Source organism: Haplochromis burtoni, unplaced genomic scaffold (genome assembly GCF_018398535.1).
Source record: "Haplochromis burtoni strain Fernald_Lab_line unplaced genomic scaffold, NCSU_Asbu1 Contig_1177, whole genome shotgun sequence".
In the NCBI taxonomy this organism is placed as follows: Eukaryota; Metazoa; Chordata; class Actinopteri; order Cichliformes; family Cichlidae; genus Haplochromis; species Haplochromis burtoni.
This window is the reverse complement of record NW_024583538.1, coordinates 53,862-67,689: the sequence shown is the minus strand read 5'-3', so window position 1 is coordinate 67,689 and position 13,828 is coordinate 53,862. Positions and strand designations below refer to the sequence as shown.

Below are 13,828 nucleotides of genomic sequence, written 5' to 3'. Positions count from 1 at the left end.
GTGGGGGAACTTGCACAATCGGTGGCTGACTAAATACCTTTTTGCCCCACTGTGTATATATATATGCTGAGCGACATCAGCTCACCAACCAGCTCAGATGTGCCCAGATGCTGCAGGAACATGCTGCTGCCATGATGTGTTACAAACCAGGCACTGGAAACCATGATGCAGGTAATGGTGCAGCAATTATAATGTTGTAATGCATCAGTATGCAGGCTCATCTACCACGTAGTTGCCAAACTTCCCTTGATCTATAACTTAAGATCTAAAAATCCTAGGTGAATTCTGACTTCAGATTCTGAATCAGTGGATTTCATGTAAATAACATGTTTTATTCACACTAGCAAAATCTTTGTTGTCCTGTGTAATCAGTTAATGGAGGAGACAACAGGAAGCAAAACAAAAAGACCAAATCTGATATATATGTGAATTTCTCCCTTACAAAGTTTTTACAAAAGATTTGGATGTAGAAACACTGGAAACAGACATGAAAACCTTGTAAACATTTTTATAGTATGAAAGAACAACTAAAATGACCACTTTCAGGATGAAATGAAGTACACTCCAAGCACAAACAGAAGGCAGTTATGCTATAGCCTCCAGAGCAAACCTTTTTTGTTAACATATATGGAAACATGTATTTGCCTGATATGTTGTTAAGTTGTCATTATATTCACAACATGGCTTCATGATGAATAAAAAAATGCTTTTAACTTTAACTTGTGTTTCTCTTCACTGACAACTTAACATCCAAGTGGGGTTCAATGACATTTTAATTAGTTTTAGGCTCATCTTATCTGCTTAGACCCAATTAGAATTTCCTTTGTGAAAACAAGATTCTGGTGACCATGCAGACATGTTTGGTAGTCGGGTTGATTGCACTACTGGTCGGATTGAAGGTGGAATTATATGTCAACAAACTCCATTTACTAATATGGATGATTAAGGTTCACACAAAATTTTTTTGAGAAACTTAAGTACATTTAATGATCGTGTACAATCTTTTCTTATTCTTTCTAACAGGTCTTGCCACTAATTATGTTTTTTTGAGTTCAGTGTATGTAAAAGTAATTTTTACATCACTGGCTTTAAACTGCTCAAAACACTTTGATTCAATGAATTGTCTAATCTTGTCCAGGGATGATCTCAGCTTAGCATAGATGTCTTTTGTATGTTCATCTCAGCCGCAGCTCATGAATTGTCGAAGTTTAACTTCAGGGAGGGAGTCAAAGTCAGCAAACTTCAGAGATTTTTTTCTGTCAGATTTTACTGGTATTACTGGATACAGTTTTTATGTCACACTGGCCATTGACATGTTAACATTAAATGATGCAGTGATAAAGTGAAATCACATTACAGACACTGTTAGTGAAAAGTAGGTAATCTTTATTCCTTTCAGAACTCCTGAATATAAATGAACAGGGAATGAAACAAAGTAATAATCCATACTCATTATATACTTAATTATACTAATATTAGCTAACCCTTCACCCCTATTTAGAAATATGACAGGCATTGTCATTTATTTTACTTCATAAGAAAACTTTTATTAAATAATAATAAGTTGTGACAGATTTCCGCCAATTCCTTTTGCATTTGCACTTGACATGACAGAATTGCATGCTCAGTATCTTCTGTGACCAAAACTTATGAATGTTTCTGAAAAAAGAAAAAAAATTGTATAGCAAATTCATAAAATATTATACAGTCATTATTAATGTTTTAAACATAATGATTATACCTGATTCTCAATAGTAATAAGTGTCTAAAATGTAAGAACAACTAAGAATATCTCTAAATACATTAGACAGAACTTGTACAGTAGCTGTAGCTTCACTCAGTAAGTAGTCATAGCTGTTTAAAACATCAAAACCTTCATATTTGCCTCATATAAATGTTACATTACAGTAAGTATATTGTTCCCCAGGAGATATTTAACAAACAATAATGAAGTGGCCCAGTGACCCCACTACTCCTAAGAGTAGTCAAAATATAGTCAAAATATTCATTGTATTTAATATTTGATATACGCATTTTCAAAACAAAACAAAACACAGAATATATCAATATCACAAATGAGCAGCTATAAATGATAGCAATGTCATACAGTGATTACATTACATACAGTGATTTTCTCAGTGATTATTCATGAATGTGCACAAAAAACCTTGGATGTTTATACTTCATACTAACATAATTCAGTGATCATTACTGAGAAAAATAATACAACTTAAATTCAGTTTGGTTGTGATCTTAAATAATATTTCAGTTTTACACTGTGGATATCATCCTTTTTAACATGTAGGAAAACAGTTACACTGACTAATGCCTTGTCTGTCTTGAGTCCTTAATTCACATATGCTTCTATTTTATTAAGGAGCTCAGATGCCTTGTTCAGTACCAGCATTTCATTCTCTGATCTGAATTGTCCGTTCGGTATGTGGGGATATGGATGGCAGTTGGGATATTGAGTCTTTTTGGGATCCACCCCGAGTGTCTGCAGGTTTTTCACAATCTCAGGCAGATCTCTCAGTTGGAGGCTGTAGTGGGAAACTTGTGCAGCAGTGGTTGAAATTGAGCTGCTGTTGGGGTGTTGTCCATTTCTTTTATAGCATGCTGCTATGAGAGACTTTTCCACTGCTTGATGGACCTTAAACAGACACCACTCTGTGCTCCCTCTACCAGTGTCTTTGTGAGCTGCATTGAGATCACAGCGAGCCTGTCTACACCAGCGTCTGGCCTCTTCTCTGTCTGGCCTTGGGACATTTTCATTGTGGGTCCAGAAGTTGTAGGAATGGAAACCTTCATAGCCTCTAGAGAAGCTCTCTCGACTATTTCTGTGGTACCTGGCCTCCTGATTCCACTGTTGATAGAAGCCTCTGAAATTCGCATTTCTGCTTGAAAAGGTCGAGCCTGCAGCTTTGGGTTTGCTGAGCTCATCAATTTGATTCTGTAAATATTTGAATGCCTCATTGGCGAGAGACTGGCAATCCGGATTTTTGTCAGCGTGCCACCTGAGGTACAGTCTCTTGATGGCTTTGTGCCTCTCCTCCTCAGGAAGCCTCCAGATCTCTGTCAAGCATTTATCAATTTCCCTTTTAGCTTCCTCAACAGATGCCGGTAAGGAACTTGTTGATGGTTTAGAATAATGTGGCACAGCTCCTGCCAGTTCCATGCAAGTGTTTTCTTCTGGTTTTAGCGTCTTCTTCTGTGGTCCTGGCTCCATGCATTTCCTTCCTTCTGTTTTTACCTTCTTTTCTCGTTTAAACTGAAACAGATCAACACAGCTGACTTCAATGGGCTCATCTTTTCCTACTTCTATTTTGTATCTCAATGAATATCGCCCATTGTGACCAGGCAGTTCTTCAACAATAACTGCATAAATGTACTTGTCATCAGTGCTGTAGCCAACATATTCCCCCTCTTCAAAGTTGTTGAGGACATTCATGTCCAAACAACCATGCCATTCTCCTGAAACCTCTGTCCCAGGGGCTGCTGGACTACAAGAGGAACTTTCAGTTTCAGCACTATCACGGATGTGATTTTTAGCCAAAGTTTTCCAAACATCTTGCAGATCATCACACATGAGGAGTTGTCCCAGCACTGGAAGGTGAACCAATGCAATTCTGTTTCCTAAAAGAGCATTAATCTCTTTTGTCAGTGTCATGATGACTTCATTTATCACTTTGAGAGCCATGTCATCATTGTGCTTTAAGTAAAAGGTGCATCCTTGTTGCCCTCGTTCCACAGATACATCAGTTTCTTCATCAGTCTTGGGAAGTGGCTGTTTATCAAGCCAGAGAGCTGTTTCCAAAGTTTTGCAGCACAAAATTTGTATACTGCCAAACGTCTTCTCACACATTTTAGTGGCATCTTCTTGTGTTATTTTGCCTTGAGAATTCTCTCTAATAAGACAAATGACTCCATATTTAAAGAATCCTGAGGAGAGATGTTTATCAAACCATCCACTAAATTCACAGCCAGTCCCAAGTTCACAAAGCTGCATCTTTGATTCCACAACTCTTTCCTCTGTGAACTCAGACAGCATCTTTGGCTGAAATTTCTGAGGCAGCAGTTGCAACAGCTGATGATGCTTGTATTTGTCATTGCCCAAATGACATTCACTGAGTTTCTCAAGCAGCAGGAACTTGTTCTCCAGCGCTTCTTCCAACCTTTTGGTCTCAAACACTGTGTCGTTGTAGTAGATTGTGGATGATGGGTATAATTTACCATCTACTGCAGGAAGATACAGAGTCTCAACATTTTCAAGAAAGGTCTGGTTTCCCTGAGTACTGATTGACTTAAATAACTGCTCAACAGCTCGTTTCACAGTTATCAACTGGTTCGAATGTAGTTTTTTTTTATCACAGGAATCAGCGTAAACTGCTGCCAAAACATTACAATATTGCTCTGCAGTAGCTTCGTTCTTTACACCAATTTTCTGAAAGAACGGTGCATACATTGCATCTTCTGGAGTAATCTTGTACAGATATGGTCTGAAGTCCAGATCATGGGAGAGCAACAGACACACGTCATCAGGCCTCATAAGTTTTGTGTCTTTTTCAACCAACACAACAGGAAGACCAGCCAGCTGGTTTCCTTCAAATCTTTTTGCTTGCAGGTAAGCGTAGGAACTTCTGAACACTTTAGCTTGTGTTTTGATCAGCTGGTCAGTTTCACATGGTGACTGACAGATGTTTCTTATGTTACTGGTTACACAGTTTGGAGGTGGTTCCTCATGAGCTCCTGCATTTTTCATCATCTGCATAAGTTCTTGTGTATAAACTGGTAAGTGAATAATTGGCATTGAGGTCCAAATCAAATCCTGATGCTCTGGATTTTTTTCAATCAAAGAGCCTCTAATTTTAACAGTAATTCCTTCAGGAGCAAATGGTTGGTGGTAGTTGGACAGTTCTTTTTGAATAATCACTGGAAAAATGAATTTGATATCGGCAATGTTTTTCAGCAAACTTTCGTTGTTGTCTTTGGCATCACATGCTTTACTCAAGGCTTCCCTGAAAAGTAATGATGATTTTAGTTTCAGGTCTTCAATTTTTTCTTTTCCTTTTGCTTCTGATTCCAGCTGGTACGCAAAAAGTATTATCTCATCGTTTGACACAACATGCTTCATTCCAAGTTCTCTGACCAGCTGTTTTGCTTTTTCTGTTGTGCAGTCATCTCCTTCACACAGCTCAGTCCAAAATCTGTCAGGTACAAATTTCTCCTGGGGTAACATTCGTTTGTACAGCTCCACACTCTCATCAAAGTAGTATGATGCAGGTTCCAGTCTACCTTGAGAACTGCTAATCAGTTTCACTGTCTTCAGTGAGGAGATGATAGTTTCCCTTTCCTTCAAAGAGTAATCTAGTAACAGCAACAGCTTGAGGCTGTGAAGAATCTGCGCCTCTGTGAGTTGGTGTACAACAGGTAGAATGAACGTCATGAAATACTCCAAATCCTTCAGGACCTGAATGTTGACTGTTTCTGACAGCATGTGGTTCTCGGAGTTGTACTTGAGAAAAATGCTGTTGCTGTTAGGTAGGTTGAACAAATCTGGAAATATGACTGAATATTCGATGTTGAGAACATAAACCTGTTTAGTTCCATCAATCCTCACTCGTTCACCATGTGTTGTTTCAAATATTGGTAAGGATTTGAGTTTCCTCACATACCCTTCGTTGTCTTTGGACTTTGATAATCCCAATTGCAGGAACATCTGAAACTCTTTCATTTCATCATTTGAAAGGTGGGAAAACTCTGAGCGATTAATGTTGTAGACTTGATCCAACACTGAGCTTTCATCATCTACATCAAGAAGTTCATCTCGTAGAGATGAATATATCCATCGGTCCATATCAGAGAAGAAAACATGATCAAACCTCATAAAACCAAGTTTGAAGAGGATGCCTGATCTGTCTTTGTGTTTCTGTGAGGCAAACACAACACTTGAAATGTGTGTCATTGTTTGCAGGAAGTGCTTGTCGTTCAACCTTGGACACACAACAGGTAAAATGTAGCAGTCGCTGAAGGTTTTCCTCACATCACTTAGTTTCAGACTTGACTCGTCATCTCTAAATGTTGGTAGTTTAATTTCACTTGTTATGAACATCCAAAGTGATTTCAGCCACTTCCACATTTTCTCATTTGGGACATGAAGACCAGTGTGTGGATCAACTTCACAGTTCTTAAGAAGATGCTGAATTAATGATTTCAGATATTCCTCTGAGTAGGTAAATGTCATTTCTTGGATGAGTTTTAAACTTTGAAGAAGTTTAATGTGGTCTTTGTTTGTCTGATAGTCTGCAAATTCGTTCTTAAAGTGAAAGAAGAGATCTTCATATCCTGATATCCACTTGAGTGACTGGGAGCTGAAAACTGTCAATACTTTATCTTTTGTGAGAAAAAGTGGAAGCCCTTCGAGCAAACTCGCATTGTCCTGGGTGACCTTTTCTGAGGAGAAATCTTTTAAACAAAATCTCAAGAGCTCTGAACATCTGCTCTCATCTTTGATCAAAGTGAAACTTATGGGTAAAGGCAAATCGTCATCTGTTTGGGTTGGATCATTGAGAGGTTTTGCTCGTAGAAAATTCCGCACAGTGGAGGGACTGACCTCTTTCACTTCAGCCCCAGCAGATCTGAAACTTCTCCAAATCCTCTCCATTTTTGTGGAATAAGGAACCAGCTTCATTCCAAGATCTTCCAAGATGAGCATCAGCTTGTAGTTTGTCAAGTTTGTAAGGTAAGGGGCCTCAAGTGAGTCTGTTTCATTGACATTACACCAGTCAAATGAGAATTCTTTAAGTTTTGTATCTGCAATACATGTTGAGCTCTTCATCACAGGGATTACATCAAGGCCTTTTTCTTTCAGTGATCTGTATACTTCATGTATCATTTCATGCCAGTCTGGGCAAACATCCTCAGACACAGTTGGCCAAAAACACAAGTATTGACATGAGTCAATAAATGTAAGGGAAACTTTCTTGACTGCAATGCTGCACCTGATATAATGCAAGAGATCTGCATAAAGTGGAGCAATGACATTCTGTTTCAAAATCTCATTCCAGTTTGATTTGTTACTCTTCCCATCTTCTTTCCAAAGGCTTCTCCTGGCAGAATCAACCTCAAAGTTTCCATTGACATGTACTGGCAGTCCAGTTTTCCCTGGCAAAGGAAGTGAACAAAAGGCTTCTCCTTTAAAATCCATAATGCTGGATCCCTTTGTGTTCACACGTGCTGCTAATGATGCTTGGGGAAGTTTGTCTGATAGTTTTAATTCGCAGCTCTCTTTGAAGGAGCCAAATTGTTCTGCAATAATCCACGTACTCTGTCTTTTGTTTGACATGTAAATTGTGGTTTCATAGAAAGTCTTTTGTGTTGTTGTTTTGTCTGATTGCAGTGCATTTTGTAGATGTTTTACAAAAGCATCTTTCTCGTCCCGACTTTTCTGTGGCAGATTTTTTTCAACCTCAAAGATGGTTTGAAGTCCACCTGAATAGTCACTGATTTCATGGACTTTGATTTTGCAGATGTTTTTCAGAAAGAGCATTATTCCTTCAGGATCTTCAGATAGGGCAGAGCACAGTTCTTCCATGTCGTGGTCAGTGACTCCTTGCTGTGATATTTTGGAGGTATTTGCATTTGTATCCATTCTCAGAGGTAATCTGAACATGGTGCCCTCTTTAAGAGAGAATTTGTCTGGAAGAAAGGATTTGTAGACATCTACGTACATTTCTTTGAAAGTGTCAGCGAGTTTATAGCCAATGCCATATCGTGGTTTATTTGAGTGATTTTCAATGTAATTTTGATTGGGGTCAGAAATGCAAAGTTGTTTATCTCCTGTAAGGATCGAAGGACAGTCAGTCAGATGGTAAACAGAGTTGAATCCAACTCCGTACTTTCCTATCTTCCCTGAGGTGTTCTGCTTTCCTCCTTTTCCCAGCTGTTGAATTCCCTTAATGTCAGCATCAGAAAACACTTTGTTGTTGAACACACAAAGTGCTGGACCCTGGAGATTGTTCCATTTTTCCCCAAATGTTTTTTCTTTCCCATGTTGTCTTTTGTCCCAGATGAAGTGAATTTCTGTTGCTTCTGCATCATCAGCATTTTGGATGAGCTCTTTAAGGATATCCTTCTTTGATGGATAGGCTGAAATTATGTTTTTAATACGAACAGTCAGCTGTTCCTGCTGTTCAAACTCAAAAGCTAATGGTGAAAGGTCATCAACTATGTGGGTTTCCAGAGAATGATGCCTTGTTGTTTTGATTCCAAGGTGGCGAGCCATAACACGTGGGATATTCTCGTGACACAATGTGAAACCTGAAGTGAGTGGCATCCATGGGCTGTCATTGTAAAATAGCTCACTAGCAATCTGCAAAACTCCATGCTCATTGGGTATCAGACAGTCATCTGTGATTTTGCCTTTGACCTCAAATATCCCTTTGTTTAAAATTGTGAAGACAACTGAGAGATCACTCTTTGGTAGGGGCTTGTTTCCATGTTGAACTTTTAATTCCTGCAACACAGTTAGGAACTGAATGGTTGTGAATTGTTTTTCAACACCTATACATGTCCAGAGGTTCCTGAATCTTGTGAAGACATCTGGAAGTACGTGGAGGTAGGGCTTTGCTTCAAATTGCCCATTCTCAGCTACACGGTCAACATTCACAAATGTATCGCCAATGAGGATGAATGGAAATGAACTCGCTTGTTGTGAAATGTAAGTGGCATTTCCAGAGTCACAGATCCACTGATCCAGACACGTATAGCACTCAAATGCTATTTTGTAAAGCATGAATCTGTCAATGGAGTGTGCTTGTTTGCTTCCTTCATGAAGCTGCTGGAGCACCACCTCTGGCTTCGGAGTGCTGTTCACGCCCAAGATCTTTAGGACTGGATCACTGTGGTGTATTTTCAAATTACTATTATCCAGCACTGGTTGTGTCATGTTAACGAGAAGGGAGCATTCGTCACTAAAAACATCTGTGGGCCTTTTAAGCGTTACATTTCCTTCCATTTTTGCATCACCAGGGGAATATGCTGGAAGAAATGCAGTTGTCCTCAGTGTTTCCCAGTGGTGAGAGTCTTCATCATCAATGTGATTTTTCATCAGTTCAAAAAGGCACTTCAAGTGGACAAATGCTTTCTTTTTGTCAATGCTCCAGGTTTTATTAATTGTGCCTGCTTTCTCTGTGATGTCTTCCAATGGGAGATGATCATTTGCCATACCGAGTTCCACCAAACGCTGAATCCTGTTTGGAGATCTGAAGTCATTTTCGGATCCATCAAGCAAGCGTCCCTCTTTGGGTTCAAAAAGACAGGCCACTTTCCCTGTAGGATTCACAAGTTTCCTGACATGTTGGAGCTGTCCACCCTTTGTGGGTATGCATGCATAGCAGAGCAGCAGATTGTCAATTTCTTTGATATGAAGGTCAATAGCATGTAGCAGAAGGGTATCTCTACTCGTCGAGTCCATTGTAGTTAGGTTACTGAACACTGCTTCTCTGTAGAACTTCTCCCAGTTCCAGGTCCTGTTTTGTAAAACCTTTTCTAGGCCAGCCTGTCTGAAGCTATTTCTCAGCCACAGTGGAAGAGGAACAACATGATTGGGTCCTTTTGCATATTTCTGGCAAACTTGAACTGCAAGGTCACCAATCTTTTCATCATTTTCAATGCTCTCATGTAGAAATATGGCATTGTTCATTGAGAACCATTGTTCTCCATCACTAAAGAGCTCTGGACCAACAGAGTCATCAACAATGGTTGAGTAAAGTGCATCCACTAAAGGCTTGAAAGTTTCACTCACTTTCTCTCTCTCAGGCCAAAAGGTGTGATAACAGTAACTCACCAGCTGTTTATTTTCTGACATTTTCTTTAGTGCATTGAGTACAGTAACATATGCTGTCACTACTGGATCCTGAAGGAGAGCTTTGTTCCAGTCATTTTTCACTCCAGTTTCCCACAGAGCTTTTCGGTTGCTTGTCATCGCAAATGTGCCATTTACATTGACAGGAAGACCCGTGTGAATGGGAAGAGGAAGGAAGCAAAAGGCCTGTCCAACAAGATCTGTTTGTAATGTGGTAAATTTTCCAGTTTCCGGATCATTTTGCAAGGGCACAGCAATCCCACCAATGGGCAAAGAGAAACTGGCCTGGTTCTTTTTGTGAATGGCCATTTTAAAGGACTCATCTGTCCCAAAGCAGTTGTACAGGAGCCAGAGCTGAACTTCATTTTCATTAGACTGCTGACTGGATATTTGGATAATTCTGACTGTGCAAGATTCAATTAGTCCTTTGCATTTAAAATCAAGTTTCGTCAGTGATTTCTCAGCATGACGTTGCTTGGACACACTGGTGTCATCAGGAATCTCCATTGCACTCACAGTGGTTTTGGACACAGAGAAGATGGTCTCTATTTCATTTTCTCTTGGTGGAGTTGATCCATTGTGGGGGATATTTTGGAGGGATAATGTAATGATGTTCTTTAAAAAAAGCAGATGGGTTTTTGAATTATTAGAAAAGAGATGTTGAAAATGAAGGATATTGGGTTTTTGATATACATTTGTGCTTATTTCTGATTTGACAGCTTCTTCTTCACTTCGGAAAGGTAGTTTGATCAGAGTGCCTGGATAGGGTTCAGGAGGACTTTTTCTGGTAAAGTTACAGTCAAAAATGTTTTCATATGATCCAAAATGACCAGGAAAACAATGAAAGAGTTGCTGTTGAGAGAGATCCAGCTTGATTCCAGGGTTTGTTTTGTGTTTGATATGCTTTGTGAGATGAGTAACATTTGGATCAAGTATGAGAAGAGTGTTGCCGCTAAGGATGGAGGGGACATCTGTCACATGATACACAGTGTTGAATCCAAGTCCAAACTTTCCAATTTTTTCCACTTTGTTTTCCTTCGAGGCTGAGCCAACTCTGATAATATTTTTCCAATCCTCTGCTGTGAACTGCTTATTATTGAAAGCCCAAAGACAAGGTCCCTGACAAAGAGCCATGTCAGGGTCAATCAGGCTTTCAGGGGCATCTCTGTGTACTCTGAAATCCACCAAGAACTTGCAAACATCTGCCCCAGCATCCTCTGCATTCTGGATGAGCTCTTTGAAGATGTCACTGTCTTCATCGTACTCTTTAAGAATGTTTTTTATCCTCATTGTTATTGGTTCAGATTGTCCACACTGCTCTATTCCTATCTCCTCTGGATCAAGGATGTGGGTACTGAGAAAACGAATTTCCAGCCATTCAGCTGCTGCTTTTGGGATTTCCTCATGTATGACATAAATTTCCTCTTCTCTGCAGTTTAGTTCTTTTAGTCCATTTTTGCTTACATCACAGAAAAGAGCTGTTGATCGTGGTTTAAGGGTAAATTTTCCTCCCTCAGCAATAACTGGCACTGGGATGTCATCCTGAACAGTCTTCTTCTCTTTCCAGAGCCAGTTGAGAATTTCTATTGACACTTTGACCTCTGAGGAACTTGCAAATGGCAGTTGTCTTGCTTCAATTGTTTGCTGGATGGAGTACAGAATGCCCAAAATGTCTTCATCTGAAAGTACTGTTCTCAGGCCAAACCTCTGGAACAATGTTCTGTATGGCAAAAATTCACTTGGCACCTTCCCAATGTAAGAACTCAGATCTAGATTATTTGGGTATTCAAGAACCAGATCCCGGGGTGCAACAAAGTGGTTCTCGGTCCATAGCCAACATGTCTCCTTGCTCATCATTGTAACAAATACAGAGACATTGTCTTGCATGTGTTTGTAAATGCTGTGCAGCTGTCTTTTGAAGTCTACATCTGTGTCAGGTTTAGCCATTTCCAGTGCTTTTGATTTCAAGACTGACAGATTTTCAATCACTTTTTCAGGTGGTGGTAGGTCTTTGAGACCAAGGCTGTTGCTAACTCTGTCACTGAGCTTACCTACTAGAGGCATTACATGTCCAACAATGTCCTTATACACAGAATCTCTTATTTCATTTGGGCAAAACAAACAATATTTCTGAGGTTCATCACTGAATTTCTGGTCACTTCCAGGTTGTTCACATGGGATCCATTTTAACATTTTGAGGCAATGAAGTTGTTTGTGAGAAAACTTTGACAGTAAATCATTACTTTCCAACATTTTCAACAGAACCTGAGCTCTTCTTAGAGCCTCAGTTTGTGAGTTCACACACAGTTTGTCAGTCAGGGTGGCAGCATGTACCAAATGTTCAGGTGAGACATCCATCTCTTTATTCAGTAATCCGATTTCTGTCAAGCTTTCCAGCATCTGCAGTGAATGAGTGTATGGAGGCGGTGGAAAGAAGTCTGACTCAAAGATGACTTTAAAAGTCTGAATTCTTGGATCAAAAAAGTCAGATGCCTTTTTCAGCTGTCCATTCATTTCAATGAAGCTCAAGTCCTTACACCTACATTTCAGGGATTCGTTTTGTGAGAAAAACACCTTACCATACTGTAAAACCCAAGTCATTGTTTTTTTAGTGTCGTCACTGCTGCAAGCGCCTTTCCTTATGCTGTCAACAAGAACATTGGCTGCTTCAGCGGTGTCCAAGAGATGAACTTTGAGCATCTGTAACAGTCTGCGGTCAGTCTCAGTAGAACACTGGATTATGGAATCAGGCATAGGGAGCTCTGTTGGTACTGTTAGGCCTGAGATCAGAAGCACAGCTTGTTTCGATTGAGCTGCAACACTCAATCCTTTCATTGTTTGAAACAAAGGCAACTTCAAGAGAAAATCTTTCTCTTTTTCTGAGAGAGAATCCAGATAAGAAAGATAATCTTTTAGTTCATTGTGTGCTGTGTGAGAGGCGGATTTGAGTTCTGTGATAAGATGCTGGGACTCTAAATTCATCAGGACCTTCAAAACACTCCTTGGAGATGGGCACAGCACATACGAGTCAAGGTCTACATGCTTGAGCCACTCATTTCCTCTCACCACTGTGCCACCAACTTTGTTCACCAGCTGAGCTATTTGGTCTGGCAAATTCAGCTGTTTACTTTTCTGAAAGATCAGAGTTGTGTTCTGCTGTAGTTTTGCGACTGATACAGTCTGACTGCCAGACAGAGGACTGATTGGTATTAGAGGTATTTCAGTGAAAGCACTTAACTCATTAAAATGACTGTTGAGAAACCTCCAAAATTCTTGAAACCAGTCTGAAGGTGGATGCTGACTGTTGTTGTTGTCCCATGTAACAAGGTTCTTCCCTGCCTGCTTCCAGTCTGGTGGCAAATATTGTCTTGCATATTCAGCCAAATGGGATGCATCAATGTTGGTGACCTTGAAGAAATCTGAAGAGCAGATCAAAAAGATTTTTTATTTTTTTAAAGTTAAGAATAAATGTGTGAGCTAAAATGTGTAGCTGTGTACAAATGACTCTGCATTGTTTAAAATTACTTTCACTTACTTCTTCTGGCCAGTTCTTTCAGATTTGCACTGCAGGCTGGTGTCAGATCATGTGGGATGAAGAAGGGTTTACAGAATGGCAGCAAGACTCTATAAAAAAGTGCAATGGATTCTGTCGATCAAACTGTTAGGAGTTCATTCAGTATGGAAACATTCCTGAACCTTCCAAATATTCAGTTTCAATCAATATGTGAATAACACATAAAAATGGCAACTTTAGTCATAATGAATATAACATTTATTTTAAATATTGATAGATGTATGGAAACCCTACCTTGGACATTCATGGCTGTCAATCAAAGCAGTGTCTTCCTCTTTGTATGTGAAATATCTGAAAGAGCCATCACTGAGTGGAAGGAGGTGAAGACCCTCAAGTTCTTTGTATTGTTCATCACCTAAAATGTATTCCAAAAGACTGAGTTTGTCGTCTTT

The 13,828-nt window shown here is 39.6% G+C and overlaps 1 protein-coding gene across 1 annotated transcript in view; it reads right to left on the bottom strand.

Moving 5' to 3' along the window:
- Window positions 1-1,365: 1,365 nt before the first annotated feature.
- LOC102292476 (sacsin) overlaps window positions 1,366-13,828 on the bottom strand; it is a 21,769-nt gene continuing 9,306 nt past the window's right edge. Inside the window, exons 7-9 of the mRNA XM_014330923.2 lie at window positions 13,671-13,826; window positions 13,398-13,486; window positions 1,366-13,281 (exon numbers count right to left, since the gene is read on the bottom strand). Of these exons, the coding sequence (XP_014186409.2) occupies window positions 2,348-13,281; window positions 13,398-13,486; window positions 13,671-13,826 (11,179 nt within the window). The 3' untranslated portion in view covers window positions 1,366-2,347. The remainder of the gene's footprint in view (window positions 13,282-13,397; window positions 13,487-13,670; window positions 13,827-13,828) is intronic.